The sequence below is a fragment of the Varanus komodoensis genome, unplaced genomic scaffold (genome assembly GCF_004798865.1).
Source record: "Varanus komodoensis strain SLA01 unplaced genomic scaffold, ASM479886v1 scaffold7_1, whole genome shotgun sequence".
Classification (NCBI taxonomy): Eukaryota; Metazoa; Chordata; class Lepidosauria; order Squamata; family Varanidae; genus Varanus; species Varanus komodoensis.
The window spans coordinates 3,866,661-3,892,744 of record NW_025336479.1 but is presented as its reverse complement, the minus strand read 5'-3'; the positions used below and the strand labels follow the sequence as shown (position 1 = coordinate 3,892,744).

Sequence of the window (26,084 nt, the reverse complement as noted above, 5' to 3'; positions counted from 1 at the left end):
CTTCCATTGATTCCAGAATGGTTGCTGTAATGTTTAGATACTACAGAAATGCATAGGTTAAGAGATTTTATTCACAGGAAATATGATCTGCAGTAAACTTTCACAATGGCAGACAAACAGTATGACTTTATTATATATTGGAGTTTACATTGTCATTATAGATCCCTTGACAGTGATTTATTAATGTTTTTCAAACTCCTTTTTGCTTTCCTCCTCAAATAAATAATAAAGAAGTGCCATTTTGCCATCTGAAGCTATTTCTTGTTGTTAAGAAGGAGACAGCGCAGGAAGGAAATGCTAAAAATGAATGATAAATCACCCGTAAAAAGAGTCAACTGACCAGATTTGCTCCATCTGACTTGTGCTGATTTAGGGTTGTGCTCACAGCATTAGCTAAAGACTGTGACTTGTGAGCCAGGTGGAAATTGGCCGACTGTCAAATCTGCTCTCAGGAGCTGCTGTGGCTGCCTTGCAGGACAAGTTGCAGTCAGTGTGGCGTGGGGAGGCCACGGGGGAGGGTGGGCTGAGGCTGCTCCATCCACAAGTCGCAAATCACTCCTGGTAGCATGGTACTTTGACGTGTGCTTGAGCAGGCGTGCCAAGCTTCCATTTATTTAGGTTTTATTATGCTCCCGTTCAAATTCCAAGAGCACACGATCTACTCAGCTCTAAAACGAAGCAGAGCAAAATGTCAACGTAAACGCTTTGCTAAAGCTCCCCTCTCACGCACACTTGCACCTTTCCCTTCACGTCTGTGCAAAGATGCTGGTTTGAGTGGGTTGTGATGGCAAGCGATTGTATGGACATCTTTTATCACTAAACCAAGGGCAGGCAACTGCAGGCCCGTGAGTCAAATTCAGCCCTCCTGGAATCCCAGGTCTAACCTTCCAGGGTCCTTGAATGGCCTTCCCCTGCCCCCACCCACTCGTCACCAACTCTTGTGCAGTGCCCCCCCCCCCCCAGTCTAACAGGCTGGAAAGTCTTAAAACGGGCAGAATATGTTCCAATGCACTGGCCCCTTTTTTTCCATTTTGACCCAACACCCTTTTTGTCTTACCTGTTTACATTTGGCTCCACCTGTCACTGGAACATAGTCCCTGAGACTTTCTCTGAACTGGAATTTGGTCCTCAGACTGGAAAAGGTTCTGCACCCCTAGGTTCACAACACACAGGGCTACCATTCCTTCCCCCCCCAATTCAGGCCCCAGTGTCAGGCCAAAGTTCAACTGGTGCAGCTTTCTGAGTGTGGGCAGGTACAGATAGAAAGAGCTATAGGTTTTGAATCGTTGTATCTTACACAGCTGCTGAAGGCCCAGTGCCTTTCTTCCCTTGTCTGGTAAAAGGTGCCAACTGGATAATCAGAGCCTGCTCAATGCTAGAGGCAAAAGGACAATTTGCACACTGAATTATTAGGTTACATTGGCTGGGTCTGAGTTCCTGCCTAATTACACTGACTGCAATCTGAGCAGCAGTTAAGCCCCACCGCCTTCACCAGGAGTGATCTAAGCATGTGCTTAACTCTCCCATTTAAATGAATGCAACTTAAGCATACTCAACATTTTTGGATAGACAGTGCTCTTTGATTGCATGAACTGGTTTTACTAAATATCAGCCCCATAATTGACATTTTGTACTTCCAAGGGCTGTTCACTGATTTTCACATACATCCTTTGTGTACAATAGGGCAATCTTACCAGGACGGAGGCTGAATGGGAGTGGCTGGCCTGACGTATGTGGCAAGTTACTGGCACAATTCACAGTCCCTTTTCTTCGTCATTCAGCTACATTTGTTCCGATTACTAGTGTGCTTGCAACTCCTGTTCTGTGCCGATTTAGTCAGAAGTATGCCCTGCAGAATTCAGTGGGACTGGGCTTATTTCCAAATAAGTGTACATGGGCTTTCAGACTTACTTACATGTTGAAATGCATGCTTGGGAGAAGTCTTTTGTGGAGAACGGTTTTTGAGTCCTGCAGCCCAGTGTTCCAGTCTGCCGACATCTTCTGGGGTCTTACAAAATATTGGATATCTCAAGGGTTGCAGTCCTAAGTGCCCTTATTAGGGAACAGATTCCTAGTAAAGTTAGTGCAAAACACTTCTGAGGGCCAGACCTGATATAACATAGAATGCTTCTCTTTGCATCAACATGTACCTTAAATATGGAAATAGCAGCCACTGGGCTGCTGTTAGTGCATGTATATGAAGCTCAGACTATTGGATCCCAGCAAGTTCAATGGAGGATTGGCCCTTTCCAAATGCGATGCCTGTGCGTGGCAGTGTTGACCAGGACTCAGAAGATCCAGGTGTTAGTTCCACTCAGCCATGAAGCTCAATGGATAACTTTGAGCCAGCTATTGACTCACAAGGTTAACCTACTTCACAGGGTGGTTGTTCTGATGATAAAAGGCAGAGAACCTTGTAAGCTGCTTTGGGCTCCTTGCAAGATGAAGAAAGGCAGGATATAAAGATGCTGCTGCTGCTGCTGCTGCTGCTGCTGCTGCTGCTGCTGCTGCTGCTGGAAGGTGCGGCCTGATGAAAATAGGTCCCTTCAGTGTAGTAGGTTTAAAGGGGGCCTTTTCATCAGGACCTCAACAGGAGAGGAAAGAATTACTTTCCTCCTGCACATCTGCTTTGCCTGAAAAATGATCAGGTCTCCGCATGCCTGATTTTTGTATGTTCAAAACATGTATGTCAGGTGCATTGATGTTCATTCTGGCTTAAGACACTTAGGATTATCCTGCAGAACTGTTCTGCTCCTCGAAATCTGTGACTGCCTATCACTCCCTGTCTCAGTGACAGACCAAAGGCAAACATTTGGCGAACGGCCTCTGACATTTTCTTCCAGTTTAAGACTAGCAATGCATTTAGGAGACAGCTGCACCTTCTAAAAGCTGTGCTGCAATTAGCCAGGGTTAACCAGCTCCAGTCATGCAGAGATGTCACTCTCTGCCGAGGTTTGCCATCCAGAGGAAACCACAGTACTAACAAGCTTACTCTAGACCAAGAACTGCATGTTAATTAGTGGCCTGAAGGCATTCCCATCACCAGGAATTTAGCTGAGTGTAATATCCTCATCTTTATCACCTTGGAATGGAAGACAAGTCTGAAGCAGGGCTGTGTCTAGACTGCAGTGAGTGTGTTTAGTTCATGGTAATATGATATATGATATAGTAATATTCTGTACCAGTGAGACCCAACTTGTGTGGCTACAAAGAGTAGTGATATAATGTGCTAATAGGCATGATTTCTCTTTTTGCATAAATTAAGGTGCAATCCTATGCATATTTAGACAGAAAAACAATGTCCTACAGTTCCCAGCATCCCCCATTGCTAGCTGTAGGACTCTTTCCTGTGCAAATGCGCCTAGGACTGACACTTTTTCTGCTCCAGAACAACTAGGCACAGAATCTTGGTTCTCGAGAAATCTTAGGGTGGAACAAGAGGCAATGAAGAGCACAGAGAGCTGCTCCTGGGAAAGGCAGCCCCTGCATCAAGCCATCCCTTCTTGCCTCTGTGCAGTGCCGCCATGGGATTATTTTCGTCTGCGATATCTACGCCATCCCACCTCACAAGGATCGTTGTGTCATCCGTTTCCATGTCCCGGCTCCAAGCCATGGGCTGCTGCCAAAGGGTAGGCAAGGCCTGGCTTGAAGATGTCATATCATTCCCTGTGCAGACCTAAGCACTTTGGACAACATTGGCCATGCTGGCTGGGGATTCTGAGGATTGTATTCCAAAATATCTGGAGGGCAGCAGGTTATTTACCCCACATAATGGGATATAGGAAAGGAAACTCTACATGGGTGGTAGCAGAGGGCTATTTTTAGCTCCAGTGCTGCGTATGTCCGTGTGTTTCCTTTTATTGTCACGCCCATGTTTCTAGCTTTGCTGGGAACACAGGAAGCTGCTTGTACCACTAACTACCTGAGATCAGTTTGAGATGTTGAACTGGGACCTCCTCCACGCAGGGTGTGCTGTAGTGTATGGTCTGAAGGCGCATAAGGCATCCATCATGCTGTGGCTGAGCAAGTGCGGGGCTGGCCTGAGAGGAGACCGACTGAGAACTGCATGGAGCCACCTCAAGTTCCTCAATGGGAGAAAGGGGGGATAGAAATAGATAGCTAGATAGCTAGAGAGCCTTAAGTGGAAGCGCCCAGTTGGAGAGGATGAAATGGGAATGAATGTGGCTGATTTTCAGGGTGGCAGCAGCCTTATGCTGAGTGAGCTCATTGGCCCAGCCAGTCCAGAACTGTCAGCACTGATAGGCAGCAAAAGCTCGCCCAGGTTTGAGCAGGAGTCTTTCCAGTTCTAACTGGGGAGGTCAGGGTTGAACTGGGACCTTCTCCATTTTAATTATGTGCTCTGCTACTGAGCTTTGACAGTTTGCTTATTTATGCAATTTGTACTGCTAAGAAAAATTAAGAAAAATCCTAAAGCAGTTGGAGGAGAGGGAGAAAAGGTTATGAAAATTCTGGGGCAGAAAACTTTCTTTTAAACAACTTACTTCTTCTTTGAGCCTATGAGTTATATTTGTCCTCATTTTCCTACATTGTTTTTATATTCCTGCTTCTCTAAAATTGTTCTCATAATATTAGATATAAGGTAAATCCAGTACCTTTTCTGAAAGATGTTCGGGACTGTGCTGCTCACTATAGGCCCTTTCCCCAGAGGTATTCCCTTTTCCCATTGTGTTTTGCTGCTGAGGTGGAGTTCAGCTTCTCTAGCGCTCTCCTGTGTTCTGCTCCTCCTCTGTCTTGAATGCTTTGGACCAGCCTCTGAAGCACGAAGCTCTAGCAAGAAGATTCCGCGATGGAAAGCTGTGGGCCGGAGGCAGAGCATCGCTTTGCATGCAGAGGGGCCCAGTTCCATCCACAGCATCTTCAAGTAAGGGCTGAAAAATGCCCTGCCTGGAACCCTGCAGAGCAGCTGCCAGCCAGAGCTGAGGATATGCTGAAGTCATGGCCTGACGCAGTATGAGATGATCTTCTGCGTTTCCCAGATTCTTTATGCAATTGTGAATGAGGAGGTAGGAGTGGGTAGAGAAATCATTTATGCTTTTTTGTAATATTAGAGCTCAGAATCTCTGGCCTGCCACAGAAACCGGGGGCAAAGAGAGAGCCATACGTACAGAGCCCTGCTCCTGCCATTCGTTGATTACCAGGCTGGGAAAGCCTTACCTGCCTGCATATATAATACTAAAGAAGAGACTGGATTTTTTTTTCACCAGACTGTAATGTATCTGCTTCATCCGGTACTGTCACTTTTCTGTTTTCCTTGGACTGAAAAGTCTACAGTTATTGAATTCTGAGCTCCTTCTTAGCCACTCAGCTCCTTGAAAAGTCCCTTTCTAGAGACTGCTTCCAAATGTCCACCTCCTTCCCTTGCCTTCTTCTTGCCTGCCACATCATGCACCTCATCTAATCTCGTTTCTTCTCCTAATTTCATTTTCTTTGCCCATTTCCACCTTGCTGTTGCGCAAAAGCTGGAGGCAGCACCCTCGCTGCCACCGCCTCTTGCTACTCCTGTACAGCCACCTTTGCTCATTGTTCTTCTTCCCGGTGCTATTCAGCATCTTCAGGGATCCACCAGGGCCACTTACCCAGGGATGTGGGCTGAGATGCCACCCAGTGCCAGTGTCACCCAGCTCTATCTCTGCTTTTCACCCACTCTGTGTGAGGCGATGGGTGTCCCAAATCAGTGTTTGAGCAAGCAATGGACCGGATGAGGGACTGAACTAAGACTCAGTCCAGACACTGTTCATCCACTGGGCTGAGTGGTGTTCAGCGTGTCCTAGGGAGGACGGCTCTCCCCTGAAAGATCAGGCGTGTGTCTTGAGCATGCTCCTGGACTCATCGCTGCCACTTGAGCCTCAGGTGTCCTTGGTGTCCAGACACTGCTTTTATCAGTGCTACTTGATATACCAGCTGTGATGCTATCTGAACAGAGATAGCCTGGTGAGAGTTATCCATGCTCTGATAGCCTCCTGGCAGGATTGCTGAAATGTGCTGCATGTGGAAGTAACTCTGAAGGTGCTTTGGAAGCTTCATTTAATTCAAAACAGAGTTGGTAGGTTACTAACGGGAACTGACTGCCTTGATCATGTGCTGCTTCATTAGCTGCACTGGCTTTCTTGTCCTTTTCGGATACAATTTAATTGTAGGTGTTGCTCTTTGAGACTCTAAATGGCTCGAGACCAGAGTATCTAAAGAAATATCTCCTCCCTTATGTATCTGCTTAGACTTGGAGGTCATCTTCAGATCAGAGGCACTCCTTCAAATGTCCCTGATGAAGAAAGCAAGGAACAGGGCAACAGGAGAAAGGGCCTTCTGAAGTTGTACCACCCTATTTACAGAGTACCTTCCCCAAAGTTCAGTTGACACCTATATTGTAGTCTTTACGGCACTGTGCAAAGAACTTGCTTTTCTCCCAGGCACTTTAGAGACTTAGTTCATGACTGCTTTGTCTGTTCCTGTATTGTGTGAATTATTCTGCATTTGTTTATGAATATGCATGGTATACATATACATAATTAATATATGTATTGTATTTCTAACTGTTTGTAATCTGACCAGTGAACACTGTTGAATTGTGCAGAATAAAAGTGTAAGGCAGAATCCAATTCTGCCTAACTGCTAGCAGATGTGACCATGAGTGTAACAAGGAATTGCAGTTTCAGGAACATCCAGAAATGAGCAGAACTCACAGAAGGGAGCTCCACTGACCTGCTGTGTTACAGAAATGAGTGTTGCCATTTCTTTCTGGGGTTATTTTTGGAACCACTCACTTCTGTAGCATGAGGACTCATCTCTGACAGCGGTGCAGCAGCGGCAGAGGATCATTCCCTTTATTTATTTATTTATTTATTTATTTATTTATTTAGCAAGCCGAATGAGCAGCGTGGACCCCAAATGCAGCAGGGCTGGCTTACCAAATTGTGAAGTAACTACCTTAATCCATACCGCCCGCTAAAGAGGGCCCCCCCTTAAGGCCATGAAGTCCAGGCTCAAACATGACCCTGCTGTATCCCAGGCTAGTGGAGCTAGGCTAGTGGAACGGTTAAGCGGAGGCAGAGCCGTGGGTGGGATGTGGTGGACTGTATGCCATGCCCCCTTTTTCGGCAGGCCACAGCCACCCCTGCTCCGACAGCACTGCTGCATGCCAGGCCAAGAGCTGGTGCGAGGCGTCTCCTGCAAGGTGTGCGTGCTGGAGGGGAGTCGCTGCCTCCTCTGCCCTGCCCCTGTTGCAATGGCAGAACGTGGGACGCACCTGATCACAGCGCCTGATGACAGCACATTACCCCCCAGCTCGGATGACAGGACGCCGGGCCGTGCGCTGCAGCCCTCTGGCCCCAGGTTGCATCTATGCCGTGCTCCCACTGCTTCGCACTTCGCACGAAGGGCCTGGCCCTCCTGTCCATGGGGGAGCCTGAGCACATCACTAGCCCCTCGCTGCTGAGACTCCTAAAAGGTTCGGATTCCAGGCCCTGCTCCAGCTCCAACACTGGAGGGGTGCTGGTGCCCACACGAGGTTTCCCATGCAGACGGGCAACACTTGTCGCAAGGTTTAACTGCAGCGGCCGAGTCCTCTATCTCCCCCACCTCCTTTGCCCAATGTCGGCAGTGTAGCGCCCATCATGGCCCCCCAGGGTGCTGCCAGAACCTGCCCAGCCCGGACCTGCCCTTCCCCACACCACTGTTGCACTTGCGGTGGCCCTCCCCCTCCCAGCACCTCAGCCTTTCCTGCCCTGCCCTTCCCACTGTGCCCCTGGAAGTGAGGCAGGGCGGTGTGAGCTTGGGAGCAGCTGGGAGGCCAGGGAGGGAGGGAGAAGGCGGGAGGGAGGGAGGGAGAAGGCGGGGGGGGGAGGACACTCACCCTCTCCAAGGGCAGTTTGTGAAGGTGCCTGAGAACACATCTCAGGATGTGACCCACACGGCTGTGTGCAAATACTCTGCCTGGTCTGCACTCTGCCAACATGCTCCGGGCCACCTGGGGGAGCAGTGACTTTGTCCGCCCTCAAGGAGGGCACCCCCCCCATGCGGGTGGCCATCTGTGGGCAAATGCTGGGCATTGCCGGCACTGCCACGAGGAGGCCAGGCAAGGTGTGAGTGCAGAAGCCGCTGCTGGCGCAGGACACTCACCCTTCTGCTGTTATCCCCGGGGCAGAAAGGATGCGGAGACCCCATCGCCGCAGGCTCCCTGTCCTCCTCCTGCAGAGACAGCATCCACCCCGCACCCTGCTGCCTGCCAGCCGGGAGGGAAGCATGGAGGCTTCTCGCTGCTGTGCTTCTGTGGGCTGGCAGACCCGCTTGCTCCAGACAGGTGCCCCCCCCACCCCACCCCAGCCTGAGAGAAAGGCAAAGGTGTCCCTCCTCTGGAGCTGGTGCCGTCAGGACACGGCCACCGTTCCACTGCTCCCTCTTGTGCAAAGACCATGTAAGGCAGAGGAGCCCCGTGAGGCACGGCTGGTTGGCAACCTCACATTCCTCCTCTGCAGGAGTCACTCGCTCCCAAACGTGGGTCAATACGGGGGTCGCCTTTGCCGTGTGTGTAGCTTTTTTCTCCCTGGGGACTGGGAGACTGGGTTCCTTTTCCCCAACCTTGCAGGGAAGGCCACAAGGCGGGAAAGGGAGCACTCCTCTGGTCGCGCTCAGGTCTCAGTTCTGCGATGCAAGCGGACGTAAGTACAGTGCATTAACGGCCTCATGTAGAAAAGCCGGCTCTGTGCCCTTTGACTGCTTGGGAATGTCCTGTGCGGTGTGTTTTCCCCTCCTGTCCATGGTTGCTGGATGTGGTGGCTGCACCTGCCCCGCCACCCTCAGGTGCAAGTGGACCAAAGGACTGCTGTGCCCATTCAGAAAAGACCACAGAGGCAAGGGGAGTGGGACACACAAGGTACATGTTTATAAAATTATGCATAGTCTGCAGAAGGTGGACAGAGATTATTTTTGCCTCTCCTCTCTCACAAACACTAGAACGCAGGATCATCCCGTGAAATTCATGGATCCGTCGTCATTCCAGGACAGCCAAAGGAAAACATTGCCTCACACGACATAAAATTAACTTACTGAAAATGCTGCCAAAAGATGTGTTGGAGGCTATGAAGCTTTGAAAGGGGATGAAGCAAATTTATGGCAAGCCAGACGGTCATGGGAGGCAGCTGGCACCTCTGCCTTCTGTGCCTCCCCTCTGGATCCCAGGGCCTCCAACAGAGGTGTGGGGTGATAAACAGCCCCCTTGTGCCTTGCTTGTGAATTTTATGGAATAGTTTGCTGGTTCCTGTGAACACAGGATGCTGGGCTGGATGGGCCCCTGATAGGTTTCTGATGTTACGTTCTCATCCCATTTTGTTTCACAGCAAGCCTACGAGGTAGGTTAAACCGAAGGAATGTGGCTGCCTGAAGATTGCTCTGAAAGCGGAGCAGCTGAACAGCCCATGAGACTAGTATTCGGAGCACCATACTGCTCCACACCAGCCTATGTTTCAAAAAGCTGCTTGATTAGAAGCAACCCTTTAAAAAAAAAACTAACCCTGCTCAGATACCAGCAGCACTTTCATTTTCACCCTTAAAAAGCCATCACGGATCTCAAGCCCTCAAGTGGACGTGGGCAGGGCTGCCTTTGTTTCCCCTATGCACAGAGAGCAGGCAGTGCTTGGGCAGCAGATCAAAAATTAGATAAAGCACCCTTTGCAAATTAAAAGTATCTGCAGCTCTGGAAAAATACTGTCAGTCCTGAGGGCTTCAATCCGTTTGTGTAACCAGGGTTAGCTCAATGGGCTGGTGGTCTGGCTGTCAGTACGGCCGTTGCCTGCACCCTTCCACCTTTCGGCTGCCTTTCACTCCTCGCAACTCCGCTCGCTTCTCTGTTTTACAGTGCTGCACATCACACTACAAGGAGCACACGCATTTTAATGCCTCGCTTCCTTCAACACAGCCTTTTCACACTCTTCCAGAAAGAGCAGCGGAAAGAAACCTTTTTCCACAGAGGTCCAGCCAAGTATTTTGCAACAGAAACAATTCAAATAATTCCTCACAGACCATTTCTTGGTTTTCCCACTTTAATGTCAACCGTTCCCTCCCTCATAAAAAATAAAGATGCTTAAGGAAGATGAAATCCTAACGTGATGCCTTGCCCTCCAGAAGAGCTTTCAGCATGGTCCTTTGAAATTTCTGAAGTCTCCGGTGGTCTTGGATGCAGTAGGAGACATGCCTTTAAGTGATGTTGGGAATGGATCGTTCAACCCTTGACAGGTAGGCAAAACAACCAATGAAGTTTCATTTGACATCCAAGTATTTTCACAAGTCTCCAAGAAGATGATCCCATTTGGAAAACTTCTTGACTATTGCAGAAGCTTTTATGAAAAAACCCAAACCAAACAAAACCAAAGTCACTTGTTGCATGTGGTAGATCATGACACGCACGCGCTCCGGTGGGATCACAAACAGTCCCTGCAGAGGGCCACTTGTCCTTTCCGGTAATCGCGACACGGGCAAAGGCGCTGATACTTGGTATTGCAGCCTGCGCAGCTGAACAAGAGGGGCTCCTTCTGGAGATAGCACTCCCGGACGTTTTCAGCCACGGCCGGGTAGAGGTGATTCATCTCGGACTCGGTGCTGTCGCAGACAATGTTGAGTCTGGAGGGGGAAACACAGGGCAGATGTGTTGAAGGGGGTGCAGGGCAAGAGGGCACTGTGGTGGGCTTCAGCAGGACTCCCAAGATGGGGTGTCCCTGGAAGGAATGCCAGGGCCACTTCACACGTCACGCAGCAACAGACCCAGGATTGCCATTGCAGCAGGACCATCCCCCACTCCATCTCTTTCGAGTAAACCTGTGTGACACCGGTGTGTGCGCAGGAGTGTGTTTGCCTTGACACTTATCTTAGGTGTATGCTGAGGGCTGATTATAGATGATTTGGAAGGACTGTGACTGGAGTTTTTATTTTAAATTTAAGGGCGCCGGGGAGCTCAACATTTGATCAGAGCAGTCAGAGGGGCTATTTATCATCGCTTTTCCCCATGCTGCCATAAGGATATAAGAGGAGTGATGCTGGATCAGGCCAAGGCCCAGTTAGTCCTGCATTCCGTTCACTCATTGGCCAGCCAGCAGGGCGGGAAGCCCACAAAGTGCGTGTTGTACAGTGGGATGCTGCCTCTGACGCTGGAGACATCATTTAGCCATCAAGCCTCTAGTCCTCTAGGAGGCTATCCATGGCTAAGGCTACAAATGGCCTCTAGCCCTGAAGGACACCTCTAGGATCAGATGCTGGGCCACGTAAGTGAGGGTGCTGCTGTGCTCCTCTCTAGCGCTTACCCACTCGCTCTTAGCCCTGTGGGAAAAGCGTACAGGTACCTGCGGGGCTGAGGGCAGGAAAACGGCAGCGGGGGAAGCGTTACGCATGCTGCTGGCCACAAGGCTGCTCGGATGGCACGTGGAGCCCCCTCACCATCGCAGCCTCTTTAAGGTAAGAGTGAAAATGTATGGAGACCCAGTCCTTGCATCATCTCACGTGGCCTTGAAAATACCTTTGGGGGCTGATCCTGTGCAGGCTGAGACAGAAGAATGCCCTCAGCCACCCTGTGCATGCTCACTCAGAAGTCATCCCATGGCATCCATGGGACTTGCCCCTCCGGAAGTGGGGCATTTAGGATTGCAGCCCATTGTAGCAAAAAGAGCCGAGTTCTGCCTGTCGCGCCTTAAAAATCAAAGCACATATTCTGGGATAGCTTTCATGAGCTGCTAGAACTTATGGCATAATAAAGTTGTAAATAATCTTTAAGGTGCTACAGGTCTCTGTTGCTTTTGTGATCACATTTCGTCTTTTACAGACTTTGCCTGGGTGTTTGCCACTGCACAGCATACCCTGCCTCCAGCCTGGCTCTAGGGCAGGGGTCTCAAACGCAACTGACCTGGGGGCCGCTGGAAGTAGAGTCTGGGTGAGGCTGGGCCGCATCAAGCGGTGGGGGTGGGCCGCTCATCCCGCGTGGCTCCCGGAGGCACTTTGAAGGCCGCAGGGCCCCGCCCCATGCCCTGCCCGGCCCGGCCACTGGCCCGCGGGCCGCGAGTTTGAGACCCCTGCTCTAGAACACCCTGCAGTCCCCAGTACTTAACGCGGGAGCCTCCAGCCTGACCCATGAAACCCCCTCTGTGCCCAAGTGGCAAGGGTATCAGTGCAGGCTGCTGCCCTGCAGGTGGGTGGCAGGCTACAACTACCACCCCCTGCGACAGACTGGCTGATGGCTCTAGAAGTCAACATGCAACACTTGGTTCATATTGTTGGCCACCACACTGAGGACAATGCAACATCTTATCTACCTACCTACCTACCTATCTATTTTCTATACCGTCTTGTGTTTTCAAAAACAATATGATCACTATCGCACATCATGGCACATTCCCTTAGGCCCGAAAAGCTTTTGGGATTACTTTCCTAATCTGTGCTCTTCCCAGGTCATGGGGAAACTGACAGACCTGCCAAAATGCTGCACCCTATTTCTCTGTCTTTTCCCTGATCCATGGGAAAGCCGGTTCCCCAAGAATCTTGTCATGCAGTCAGAAGTAACCTTAATGGGAACCTATCACAATCTAAGTGTCAAATATAACTTAATACAGTGTCAAATTTAATATAAATATATTAAATTTATCCATCCAGAAATAGTTGGATGATGCTATTAGAAAAGCAGACACGGTGCTTCGAAGAGGCCCTCAAAACTGCAGCGGCAGATGTGGGGCCTCTGTTCTCGACGTGGGCCTCTGCTCACGCAGCCTTTGTGAAAGAAGGCAGGATACGTCTCCTTGGAGGCTCTTCCTCCCCGACCCAAGGAGATGCACCCCGGCACCTTCCACAGAGCCTAAGCAACGCGTTCAACTTCAGAGAATCTCTCGGGCCACACGAGGGCAAAGGGGGCTGGGCCAAAGGTGTAAGTGGTGGTGTCGAAAACGCACAGGAAAATCTAGCCGATTTTAGCTTAGAGCTCTTACTGCCAGTTGCTAAGCTCTTAGGAGAGGCATTTCACACATTTAGAGCAGGGCGGGGGGACTGCACAAAAGCCAGGAACCCACCTTAGGGGTTGGGGAAGGCTCATGGCCTCCGGAGCACCGAATTGGGTCCCCAGACCAGGAGCGATGCCATAACTGCTGCTGCTGCCCAGTAAATGGCCTAGTATCTTTTCCACAAAATCTCATCTGAACTGGTGATTCTGAACCAGCAATTTCTTAAAAATTGTTGGGTTTTAAGAAGTTAAAGTAGCTTAGCAAGTAGAATCTGAGCTCTGGCTCTAATTTATCATATAAAAATGTCACTTGGACTCAAATTGCCTGCCTGGCTGCCGTGACAAAAATGATAATGCGCCCATTTTAATTGTCCAGAGCTATGTATGAAGCAAGGTGGCAGATTTATGTTCTATTAAAATGTCAGTGCCTGTGTGTTCCAAATGTATGCTCACAGAGACAGAGGGATAAAACGGAAATGGGGAAGACAAGAGAATAACGGTGCCTCAAAAAAACCCAACACCTTTTCCAGTTACAGAAAGCCATTCACACACAATACAACTGGAAGGCCTGTCCAAATATTTTTAGTCCGCTGTGTCATGTGCAAAGGGCACTGAACAAATGTCGTAGAGGAGCCTGTGCACAGAGGAATTCTCTGCCTCAGCAAGAACCCAAGAAGGATTCTTGGGCCTTGGGGAGAGGCCTAATGAGGCCTAATGAGGGAAGAGCAGCATCCAGGCTTGTGAAACCAACTTGGCCTGGTTTACACATAATGCTGGCCCATGGGTTGCTGGATTCTGAGCTGTTCCAGTGGTTTGGTTGCCACAAACAACTTTGTGGGTTGTTGTTAGGTTATGAAGTCTAGGTTCTTAAACCTTGCATTGCTGTAATGTGTGAACCGTAAAACTGTGTGCTGTTCATGAGTAGTTTTACCAGGCTACAGATGCAGTGGACAAGAGTGGTAAAAAACAAGCAAGCAAACCCCTCTACATGCAAACACTGCAGTGCCACAAAAGTATTTGGGATACAGGGAGGGAGAAGATGAAGAAGAGGAGAAATAAACAGTCCGGTGCTTCAGAAAACAAACAATGGTTTGCTCAGTCATCTACCACATAAACCTTGGGCAGGGCAACAAACCATGGTTGAGGGAGGCCAGCTAGAATTTTGTGCAGTGAGATATTGCTGTTGTCTCAAGGTTGTTAACTAGTCCTTGTAAAACAACAATAATGTCAAAATTCAAGTCAAGATACACTTTTACGTCTAAAGCAAACCAATTTCTTAGGAAGTACAGGCTGAAGAGCCAAAATGTGAATTTTGCCAGCACATACTGAGCTCTGTGAAACAGTGAATTTTGCTGCAAGGTTCCATTTGTGACACAAAACACCCTTTTTTCAATATAGTCTTACCTAAATGTCAACAACATTTCAGATGGAGATAAAAAATTGAACTTCACAGTTTTGCCCCACAGCTTGAAGACAGAAAGGTTTCGCCTGATACATGGTACGACACAAAAAAAGAAGAGAGTGCAGGGAGAAGGGAAAGATGGGAGACCCAACAGACTTACTGCTGAAACACCTCTTTCCTGTTGATGAACTTGAAAAACTCTGGCTCGCAGACCAAGCCATGCTGCTGACAGGCACTGGTGCATGCCTGCCCCGTGTCTGAGATCCACACCTGCATGGAGTTTACTGGGGGCCAAACGGGGGGGCTGCTGCTGGAGTTGAGAGACCATGCGAGGTAAGTGGCGTTGGGCTGCAGGCTGAATGGGCTTGTAGAGCTTTGCATAGTGTGGCCCTTGGGCTTCTCTGGCAGAGCAGGTAAGGTACAGAAGTCCTATCAGGGTAGAAAAATAGAGGTTTTATAGAGACACTTTGCAGAGTACATGTCTGCACAGAACGTACTACGAAGCCCAGTAAATTCAATGTGTCAGGTCCATGACAGTGCAATCCCGGCTGTATCTACTCAGAAGTAAGTCACCCTGAGTTCAATAGGCCTGCCTCCCAGATACTGTAGGTGGCTGTAGGGTCGCAGCCTCAGCAGCTCAGACCCAGAACCTTGTTCCAGCCACAGAAAGCTATTGCTTGCAGAATGGGGATTCAGCATCTCCTTCTGCCCCTTCCAGATGGTGCCTCTGAAGGGACCCTGCAGGAAGCCCTAGGAACACGGAGAAGTACTCCAAGTGGGGACCCAGTCCTGCCTTCTTAAACTGACTGATTGAGAGCTACAGTCGGTTCAGTAACCCCTGCGGGTCTAAGTACTTGCCATGTTGGTCTGAATTAATCCAAACTGCACTCAGTTCATACATTTCAACGGGTCCTGATACATGCAAAATGCTATCTAGCATCTCGCCACTTGTTATCATGGCATGTCAGAAGGCAGCGCAGTTCAGGAGCAGTGTACATACTTGGCATGCAAAAGGTCCCCAGTCCAGCCCTTGGCAGCCCCAGTGAGAGACATCACAGGTAGCAGGACTGGGAAAGATCTCAGCCTTAGACCTGGCCTGGAAAGCCACGGCCAGTTAGAGTAGGTCAGTCATCTGGACCAGGTGGTCCAATGGGCACATTCCATAAGAGGCAGCTTCCCACATGCACAAATCCAGCCCTGGGGCTGGGGAAGAGGCATGTTAAGACCCTCACCAGTGCAGGAGGGACCAGATCACACCCTTGGCTTTTACCCAGATAATGCTCACAAATATTCCCAGGGTTACTTGGATAAAGTTGGAGCTCCAAAGCTGGTGCTCCAAAAGGCACCAGAGCACATCATTCTCCCACCTCCCAAACACCAAGCAACAGCACATGCATTGAAAATAGTAACTGTTAGCACTGAGGGAGGGCTGGGTGAGGAGCAGGAGGGGAAAAAGAAAGCCCAGCCATGAAGAAATAGATGAAACTCAACTGCTACAATTATATCAGGAATAAAGCTCATAAATGAAGAGCCAACCTTGGGTCTTCAGATGTACTATAAATCCCATCATCCCCAGACAGCATGACTAAGGACTGTCATAGTCCAACATCTGGGGACCCAAGTTTAGGAAAGGTTCCTAGCAGGTAATGAATTTAATTCTGATAAAGAACACATTTCATAACAGAATTGCCCAGTTATTCCTATTTCTACTTCCCCAGAATACCTCAGAATGAGGGAGCAGGAAAAATGCCCCCCCATTTGCCCTCCTCCTGAGCCATTAAATATACCTACTGGTTGAAAAGTGGGGTGGGGGGAGTAGTGTGCATGCTGGAGAAATCCACAGTAGGCTCAGATGAACTCAGATTTCAAAGAATCTGCCTTGCAGACTAGCTTTTCCAAGTTGCATGGATACTGTGGACTTACAGACTGATTTATGTTATGTTGCACACACAACTGCATACATATTTAATTGTAGAAAAATACATAAAATATACCAAAAATTCCCCATAGGTTAAACCATGATAACACAAATTTTCTAGAGATATTTGTATTTGGGGGTGAAGTGAGCATTTTGGAGAGTACAAATTTGTGCCACTCCAAATTTGCCCAAATGTGTACGAACAGACTTTTGCAAAATCTGATTCTGTCAAGGAGTGGATGACAGAATGAAATATGTCTGAAAATCCATGAAACATGGAATGGATTTTACAGTGTCTGTACATCCACATTGGTAACAATTGTCTTTACCACCTATTCAGCATGAATGAAACACAACTGCCTTCCATGTCAAGTCAGAATAAGCTGCAAATCAGCTACCTGGTACTGAATGTAGGCATGAATTCGTTCCAGCATTCCTTCAGATGTGTACTCATAGGGCAGGTAAGGATCAACCTAGAGGAAGGGAAGAGCAAGATGAAGCAGACGTCAGTGGACTATCCCCTTCTGCACTCTCTGTTAAGGAGATATAAATATTCCAGCATTTTGTAAACAGGGTGCCTAACATGTCACCATTTCATTGAAAACAGCAAATAGGCAGACTTGACATCATATCTATAATGGAGTGATTAAAGTATTTCCCCTCTCCACACTTAGTTCAAAATAGTCTGCAAAATATGTAAAACACAATAAAATAAAAACAGAAATATAAAATAGGGGCAAGCAGCAACAACGCACACATGTTTAAAGCAACTGGTTTATTAAGCATAATAAAAGCCAGCATGAAAAAGCAGACTCTATCTCTCTACCAGCTTTAGCAGATGTTTTGCAAGGCTCTCTGTGTATGTCTGTATCTGCATCTCCTGGCCTGAGACGGTGTGGTCTTCTGGAGCCAAAAAAGGATGCATCGAGGGAAGAGCCACTGAAACAAGTGACATATTTTCTGATACGAGACAGACGGCAAAAGGAAGGGGAGCACGCAACAACCACCAAATCCACCCCTGGGTTACTGCAGTCAGCAGCTACATCTCATGTGCTTTTAGAGGTCTGAGTTGAAACTGTGGAGAGAATTATGCGTTTTTTCCCTCCAATAGCAAACTAGGAATCTTACTCCTGGGGAAAGTGGAGAGAATTTCGGTAATCTAACAAAGTTATCATGTTCTTTTCCATTCCAAGGGCCCATCTGTCATCAAGAGTAGCAAAGGAGAATGCACCGCTCCTCCAGTTCATCCCGACAGCAGCTCTTACACCATGCTAGCATTTCGGAGCAAAGCTGCTTGCAGCCGGTGGTGTGTGAGACTGCTGGCAGCTTCTGCTGGGTCTGTAATAGGCATCTGACTTGGCGTCAAGTTTGCTCCTCAGCGCCACTTTCCTTGGGCGTGTGCCTGTCCTCCTCAGCAGCGCTGGCAAGCATCCCGTCGGATCCGTCAGAAACACTCGTGCAAAGCAATGCCAGCAGATGCCCGCGTCCATCCGCTGCTAGGAGACACTCGGCGGCAGCCTCGTCTTGAAAGGCAAGAGGCCCAACAACAGATGGACTCACCAGGACAAGTGGTTCCTAATGGTCCCTGCGTTCCCTTCCCTTTCCCCCTTAAAAGAAGGAACAGCGGATCAAAGCCAGTTAGAAATATGCCAATTAAGAATCAGAATAAAGCCCGGTGATGAAAAGCATACGGCATCTTCCAGCAACAGGCCCTTTGAATGTGCCAGCCCTGCCTGCACTTCTGAAGAGAAAAGATCTAAGTGCAACACCAGCCCCCCAGCTGAGGGACTTCGTTTCTTTAAGCAGCTTATCAGTGCCCGATGGCAACAGGAGAGACTTGTTTTCTGAAGGTTTCTCTGATATGAAGGCTTCGCTTTGCTCTCCTACCTATCGGTTCTCCTTTTATACTCAGGATGCAAATGGAGGGCATACTCACCTTGTGCTTTGCTGGGAGTCCTTTCATCCTGACAAGCTACCTAACAACGGTGCGGATTTCCACAGGCATTCCTGCCTGCATGCAGGGTAGCCGGCGTGGCCCGAAACAGGCAGGCCTGTGAGCGAAGCGTGAAGAATACCCAGCCCTGAAGTTGCATCTGAACCTTCAAGCTGACCAGTGAAGCCTTCAGTACATGTCTAAGTCATCAGTGCTTAACACCGTCCTTCCCAGTCTGTTGTCCCATAGGTGTTGGGGCTGTCATGCCTACCAGTTCCACCCAGCAGGGCCAATGGTCAAGGTTGTGGTCCAAGACATCCGAAGGCCTCCAGGCTCAGGGAAAGCTACAAGAATTGGTCTGCAGTGGGATTACAGGTGGCACTGTCTATCCTGGGAAAGATATGCAGAATCACAGATTGGATCCAGCTTCCTGAGCTATGGTGAGGCTTGTGGAGACTTATGGTGAGCCCATAATTTGGTTTAACTCAGGGGAGCAGGAGTCAGTGTGGGGAGCTTACAGATTTTATTAAAGGCCTCTTATCTTTTGTTTAATAGTTTGAATACCCCAGAACCTGTAAACAACATGGGAGGACTTCCTCTAATTTTAGAGAGGCAGGTATCCTATTGTACCTCTACCTGGAGGTCTTGGACAGTCCAAGTCCAGCTTAAAGATATGTTGCCCATCCACAGCAGCCAAAGAGAGGATTGGGCAGGAACACAGGTCACCCAGCCAGTCTTCCACATCCTACCGGTATTTAATTAAATTTCTATGTAAATTACAGTTATTATTTCTTAGTATACATCTAAATTAGCATAAACAAATATTATGCAGATTGGTGTCACCCTCCGTCTGCTGGTAAGTGGCCACCTGGTCTTATTTCGAGCTGGAGTCCCAAACAGAGCTGAGCAGTGGGCACCAGGACTGGACGAAGGCCCCCCTCCCCAAATTTAAAAGCGAATGGGCATTTCCAGGGAATTATTCATCTCTCCACATGATCGTTAGCTTTTCTCGCCACCTGGGAAGATAAAGGGAGGAAAGCCCTGAGGAGTCTTGCTGGATATTTTACCCTTTGCACTTATGCTTTATTGCACCAGAAAAGCCAAGTTCTATGCAAAATGGGCCTGCCACTGAGAGAGATTAGCATTTAAATGGGGGATATGATTAGCTACCAAATCCAACAGAGTTAAGGAAAGAACAGTGAAATCTAAGTATTAGGGAAGTATTAGGGACACAATGGCTGCTTTTCCTTCCTCACTCCAATAGCAAAGGCACCGCACATCATAGATGTGAGAAGCAGCTTCACTGCTTTTCCATCAGCGATGCAGAGTGTCCCTACAGCAGGATCAGATGGCAGTCCTCTGTTGACAGACAAATGCTGCTCCAGAGCTCACATTCCTTCCCTCTTGACAGAGTCCTGCTAATGGCGATTCTGGCGATTCTTCTTCCTTTTAGGCGATCTCCCCTGGATGCTCAGAGCATGATGACAAATTGCCTTCTTACCAGGCCAAGCAGCTGCATTTAAGAAAAGTGCTTTTACTTTCAAAAATATATACTTTAAAGAAGTGCTGTCCTTGGTCCATTATTAAAAGCAGTGTTGGTGCGGGTAAGCCAACACGCTCCTTTTTGGGAATCTGATAGGTCTACAGGATGTGCGAGCTTCAGAAAAGGATCTTCAGTGTAGAAGGGAAGTGGCTGCCAGACTGACGTAACAGGTTTCTTTTAAAACTTTCCTAAAATGGTGTTCTGCCTGCTGGAAAGACCACTGCTCTGGTCCTCCTTCCACAGGGGGACCCAAACCATCTCTCTCTCATTCTCTTGTGACACACCTACAAAAGGTACAGGGAACCTGCCCCTTTTCTCCACTGGCCAGATCAAACTGGTTTTCATCCATGGCATGTCTCACCAAACAAATGCTGCCACTGTGTGGCCACAGGATCGTGGCATCAGGCAGCACTGTCAGTGCTGGTGGGTTTCATGGGTTGTGGATGACAACCTGCAGCCCACTGCAAGCAAGCGGCCCTTCTCTGCCCTCTTCACCACCCCTTTTTTTGCTGCAGATTCCCCTGGATGGCGGGGAACAGACTGCTGCTTCCCCACCACTATCAGCGAGGAAAGTGTGATCTTGGTGACCAGCGCTCGGAGGGAGAAAAGAGACTTTACCCTCCCCTCAGTGATCCTGCTCTAAGTCACGGCTTCCTTTCTGCTATGATGCCATTTCACGGCTGCCGGAAACAGCCTCTGCCTGCAGAAAGCCATATCTTGTGGATTGCTGCTGTTGTGTGGATCCAATCTCCCTTGCAGACTCCTGGCTGCCGGTTAAATGGCAATTTATGTAGCTTGCCACCAGAGAGAAGTGGTCCACATGGTGGAGTGGCTCTGTGGGCAACTCGGTGGATTTTTCAAGAGGCTGTGGTTTAAGGCCTGGCCCTAACTCAGAGATGCTTATTTCAGAGGCGACGAAGTAGAAGTCAGAGCGATGTGCATCATGAGACTCCACAGTCCAAGGAATTGACCCTGCTTAATTCTGGACCAGTCACAGGACTTTCGCAGGGGCTCAATGTACTGGAGGGGAATTAGGCTCATAAAGCATGGATGCAGAAGCTCAGGCCAAGAGGGCAGAACTGACCCACTGGGAGTCCCTGCTGAGTCACCTCCTTCCATTGAGTTTCCGTTCCCCCCAACTGCTCATCAGTTGTGGGTTTCAGCTTTTGTACAGATTTTTCTCCATTCCATATGCTTGAAATGGCTCTTCTAAGGCTTAATTACTGGAAGAGTGTTTTGCATGTTTAGAGAGAAAAAAGGCCCAGAACTCCAAGTATGCTGAGAGTTGTTGTGGGGCAGGGATGGGCGAGATCCAGGATCTGCCTTTCATAAGAGGAAGGATCCGTCCACAACAGCACTCTTGGAAGGTCTAGCTGCTTGATTTTGGGGGTTCTCCAGCCCCCATTACACAGCTCCCCACATTCAGCTGGTTCTTCTGCCACTCCGAGTAGCATTTTCAGACTGCTAGAGAAGTTTCTATGCAAAAGAGGGGTGTGGAAGTCCACCTGTACCGGTGCAATTTATCTAGCAGGTGATCTAGCACATCTTGCCTTTTTGGTCTCCCTGCCCCTCTATCGTTTTGCTCTTGGTTCCACCCACCACTGCAGTATGGTCTATAGGAACATCTCTGAACCTGACCTGGCCCAAGGCTGAAAGAGGTTCAACAATCCGGCCAAAAAGGGACAAACAACATTTCATCTGTATAAATTTCTGCACCTCTCAGAGGACCAATGTCCTCATGCGGCCATCACACTACAACTGCTTTGGTTTCCACAGAGCAGCAATCCTTAATAACCAGACGTGCTGATGTAATTGCGGCATCTAAATGGTAATGTGGGAGGTGAAAATTAGAGGTCTTTAATTCTGACTGGTTCATTTAATGTGATCCTGAATTGGAACAGAAAGTTCAGCATGAAGAAACACTCAAGTCAACCCAACAGAAAAACAAACAAACAAAAATAGCATTTGATTGAGAAGTCAAATGAGAGTCAGAAATCTCGTTGTGTTCCCAACACCTTGCCAACATTAAACAAAAAGGGATTCCTGTACCAGTGCATCTTGAGATGTTGGAAGGAGCACTCAAGGGTCTAGATCAGTGGTGAAGAGCAATCCAGATTTTGTTGGACTCCAGCTTCCACCGGCCTTAGCCAGCACTACTAAGGATCAGGGTTATGAGAAGTGTAGCCAACATACGGAGGGTCACAAGTTCCCAACCTCTGCTCTGGACAGAGAAGACACACTTGGATGCATGCAGAGATAAAGCACAGGTATTTCTAGAAGTCCTGAATTGCTGCGATTTCTAACACAGCTTCATGTTCAGGGTGCTACTTATATATGCTCTGCCACCTTTCCTGCCTTTATCATTCAAATGGATAGCGCATTTTAAGAAAGGATTATGAAACACCGCTAGCATTATTTTGTACTTTTGCTGTTTAACAGCTGATTGTCAAGGGGAGAAGGAATAATTTTACAGCCATGTCTGAAAAGAATCTTTTAGCATTCATTTAGATTGCACTAGATGACTTTCTGAATTTTGTGGTCCATTAACTACCATTCTCTCTCCCACCTCATTTTTAGGCAATCCTTGTTCAAATAGTTAGAGCTAATAATAAATATGGTCATGGAAGTTTATGTTCATCAAATGGTTCAACCATCCAAACAAAGCCTTCTCTGATTCTGTAAACCTGAACCAATTGCAGTTCTCTTTTCAACATTTACAGAGGGCATGAAGGAGGAAACTTAGCAAAAGGAGAAAAGTGGAGCTGGCAACAGATAATGAATGTCTTGTCTCTTGTTCCTGTTATATGTGACTCTTTGTGATATCACTCCATACTTTCGTTATTTGTTTTTCGGCACCAGGCTAAGACCATTTTATTTAAAACTTATTTTAATTGTTAATTTATTTATTTAACTAGGTGTTTTTTTTTTTTAGCTGAGAATGCACTGAGGTTTTATTGAGGTTTTATTGCACTGGGGTTTTATTGTATTGTTATTTATTGATGTTTTGTGAGCTGCCCCGAGGCTTTATTGCGATGGGGCGGAATAGAAATGTTTTAAATAAATAAAATAAATAAATACTAGGAAGTGATTTGAAAAGAAATGATCCGTATACTAGAAACACTTCACACTTTCTTTCTTCATGGGTATTGATGATAAATGTGTTCTCCCATGCACACAGTCATGTGAAAATCAAGCAAATGTCTATTTTGCCACATGTAGACATATCTGGAAATGTCTAAGCATGATGCAAGAAAAGAAATCTTTGCACATGACTCATTTATAGCCCTTTGTCTTTTGATATGCATTTCTGGAAGCAGAATTTTTTTTTTTGCACCGATGACACTTTGTAGCTGAAGAGGTATTACTTTCCTTGCCAAAGTTGGACTCACTGCTACAATGGGAGTTCAGAAGATTTCCTTCCACACATCCCAGGTCAGATTAGCCGGTTGAAATATAGATGGAAGAGAGCTATCACTTTCTCCCATAATGTGCATTCTTACTCACATATTTTAGGTGGATGCACTTTGCTAATTTTTACCTTTTTCTATAAATGGGCCAAGGTATGCCCAGTTTCCTTCTGCACTCCAGGTGAATCTGGGTGGATCTTCAAATGTTCTGGACAGGGAGACTCCTGTTACAGGAAAGGCATTGCATCCTTGGCAGCCCACAGGCCAACTTCTCCTTTTGAGTTCCCTCTCACCAGACTCATCATTTTGCATCGTCTGATGGCTGTAGACTAACACCAGCAAGCTTCCATCATGGCAATGCAGAATCTATGCCAAGAAGTATCAAATTTTCTCAGTGATGATGAGAACAGCGACTATCACCACCTTTACTCTCTCACAAATATGCAAAGCATGGAAATTAGCACAGATCTTATGTTAATAATTTATTCTACATCATTGGATCATTTTGCACATGGGGAAAGAGCCATGAAAGTCATTAACGCCTTCTCAAGATTACCAAAAACCCTGCTAAATTCATCCCCACCCCCACTTTCTGAGAGTTTACCAGACATGGCCTTTCTTCATGACTGCAAGAGTTGGAAACTTGACTTTTCAAAACATGAAAGCTGAAAAGGTCAAGATACAGAACTTGGTCCCCATTCCCAGCACCAGCACTAGAAATCCTGTGCAAAGGCTACACACAGTTCTGGCACAGCTTAAAATCAGTCCTCCTGTTCTACTGTGCAATGGTAGAATTGTTGTCCTATAAAGATCTCACCAGAGCTTGGACAATGGGCCATGAACCAAGAGCATCTTTTGGTTTATGACCCACTTTCTGTGCATTGCTCCAGCCACATATAGGCTGGACAGAGTTATTTCTTCTCTTTGGAGGGAGTCATTCTGCCACTCCAAGGGATGGAGGAGATAACACTCAGCACCCTCCTGTCATAAATATCTCCGCTCAGAGTTCAGCAAGGCTGGAAATTGTACCCATTATATCTAATTACAGGTGCAAATGGCAATCAGTTACGACATAATGACAGGAGTTGATACTACCTATGAATTATTGAACTTGCCCCAGTTTGATTCGGTAACTTTCAGACAGCTATTTGATGGGCACTTCTGTGAGTTCCTTAAATAGAAGTGTCTTGCTTGTCATAACCTGGATTATCTATTTGACTCTCTTAGCGGGGAGTTCGGCATTGTACTTCACAATGTTTCACACATAAAACAGATTTCTGTATGACAGAATTGCCCTACTTTAAATCCAATAGCAAAAAAGGCAATTTTGCTTCTGTGGCCTTGGCAATGTCTCGGGATGTCAGAAACCATGGTGGATGTAAATGAAGTTGAATCCCCCAGTCTAAATCCAACCTGAAGTTTTTGCAATGGACTGGATCTCCCCGGTCATGCAGATTTTGAGGATTTCTGGGCCACTGTTGTACTTTAGGGAACATTTGCACAAATTTGCCCTTGGGCTAATGTGCATTTGTGCAAATGGAATAAAATTCTTGTACCTAACCCCTCCTCAAATATAAAATAAAATAAAAGATTCCATCAATGAGCAGACAAGTGAAAGATGCCCGAAGGTCCACAAAACAGATAGAGAACTGATTTCACAATATCCATACACCGCTAGCAGTGGTGATCTTGCAGCAAAAGAAGCTGCCAGTGGTCCATGCAGTCCAGTGTTGTTGACTGCAATGCTCCCAGGTTTTCCACAGTGATTCTTCCAGCTCTACCTGGCGATGTCAGGGATCAAAGCTGAGTCCTTTTGCATGCAAAGCAGGGGCTTATCCACTGAGCTATATCCCACCGGCTCCATGCCATGCATTAGTGAAGCTTCCCCACCCCTGGATTCTTTTCTGCACAAGGGCCAGAAAAAGGCTTCATTGAAGCCAGGTGGCCTTAAAGATCAGAGGATGCCACACGATTTGACCATAAAATATAAGGAAAGGCAGCATATACATAAAATGATGATGAGCCGGGCAAAGGAAATGTGGGGAGGACAAAGAAACAAGGGGAACTACTAAATCCCCAGAAAGGCCACAAACACCATTCTTCCGCAGCACATGCTTCCTTTATGTGTCATGTCTGAATATCACCCTTCCTCCAATGGGTGGAAGACCACACACGTAAGACTGAGTACCACCCATTTATACTCACAGCCATGTTGTGAGGTAGGACAGAATGATTTTCCAAGGGTAACCCAGTGACTTTCATGGCTGCTGGAGAATTTAAATCTCGGTCCTCCCAGTCCAAGTCTAAAAATGTATCCACTATTTCATATTTTACTGATAAGCCTTAAGATAGAAACACTGGCGCTGAAGCAATTTGATTTCCATTACATGATGGACTGATTATACACATTATAATCTAGCCGGGAAGACGAGCAGTGTGCAGGGAGTCCCCCATAGCTCTCCAATTGCAGATAAGGTGGCCCCATTCCATTTCCTTCAGGCAGTTCCAAATTCTGTAGTGACGGTTCCACAGGAGTGGTTCATTCTAATGAAAGTAGGATGAAGCAGCTTTACTCAGCTTTTGGCAGGAGCATAGTATAGGTCACCCCTTACCTTGGCCAAGGCGGTCTTTTGAATGGATTTTGAGCAAAGGTTTGGATCTATGTTCCTAAGTTCATTACAATATATCTTAATGCAATGGCTTGTTCTAAAAGCTAAAGGAAAGGAAAGGAGTGAGTGCCTGTGGATTTTACTTCTCTAGCCAAACGGCTACAGGGGGTGGCTCTCATCTCTGTTTCTTTCTAACAGCTAAAATCTCACCCAAACCCCCACCCCCATCATCATACTGCAGTTATTTCCCATCCCTTTTACCTCATGTGAGGAACCCAAGGTGG

General features: G+C 47.5%; 1 protein-coding gene across 2 annotated transcripts in view; it reads right to left on the bottom strand.

Annotated features, from left to right (window-relative positions):
• Nucleotides 1–10,433: 10,433 nt before the first annotated feature.
• Nucleotides 10,434–26,084, bottom strand: part of MGAT5B (alpha-1,6-mannosylglycoprotein 6-beta-N-acetylglucosaminyltransferase B) — a 208,237-nt gene continuing 192,586 nt past the window's right edge. For both annotated transcript variants that reach the window (XM_044453886.1, XM_044453887.1), the window contains 3 exons: nt 16,707–16,781; nt 14,551–14,819; nt 10,434–10,632 (listed from right to left, as the gene is read on the bottom strand). In XM_044453886.1, coding sequence (XP_044309821.1) covers nt 10,434–10,632; nt 14,551–14,819; nt 16,707–16,781 — 543 coding nt within the window. The remainder of the gene's footprint in view (nt 10,633–14,550; nt 14,820–16,706; nt 16,782–26,084) is intronic.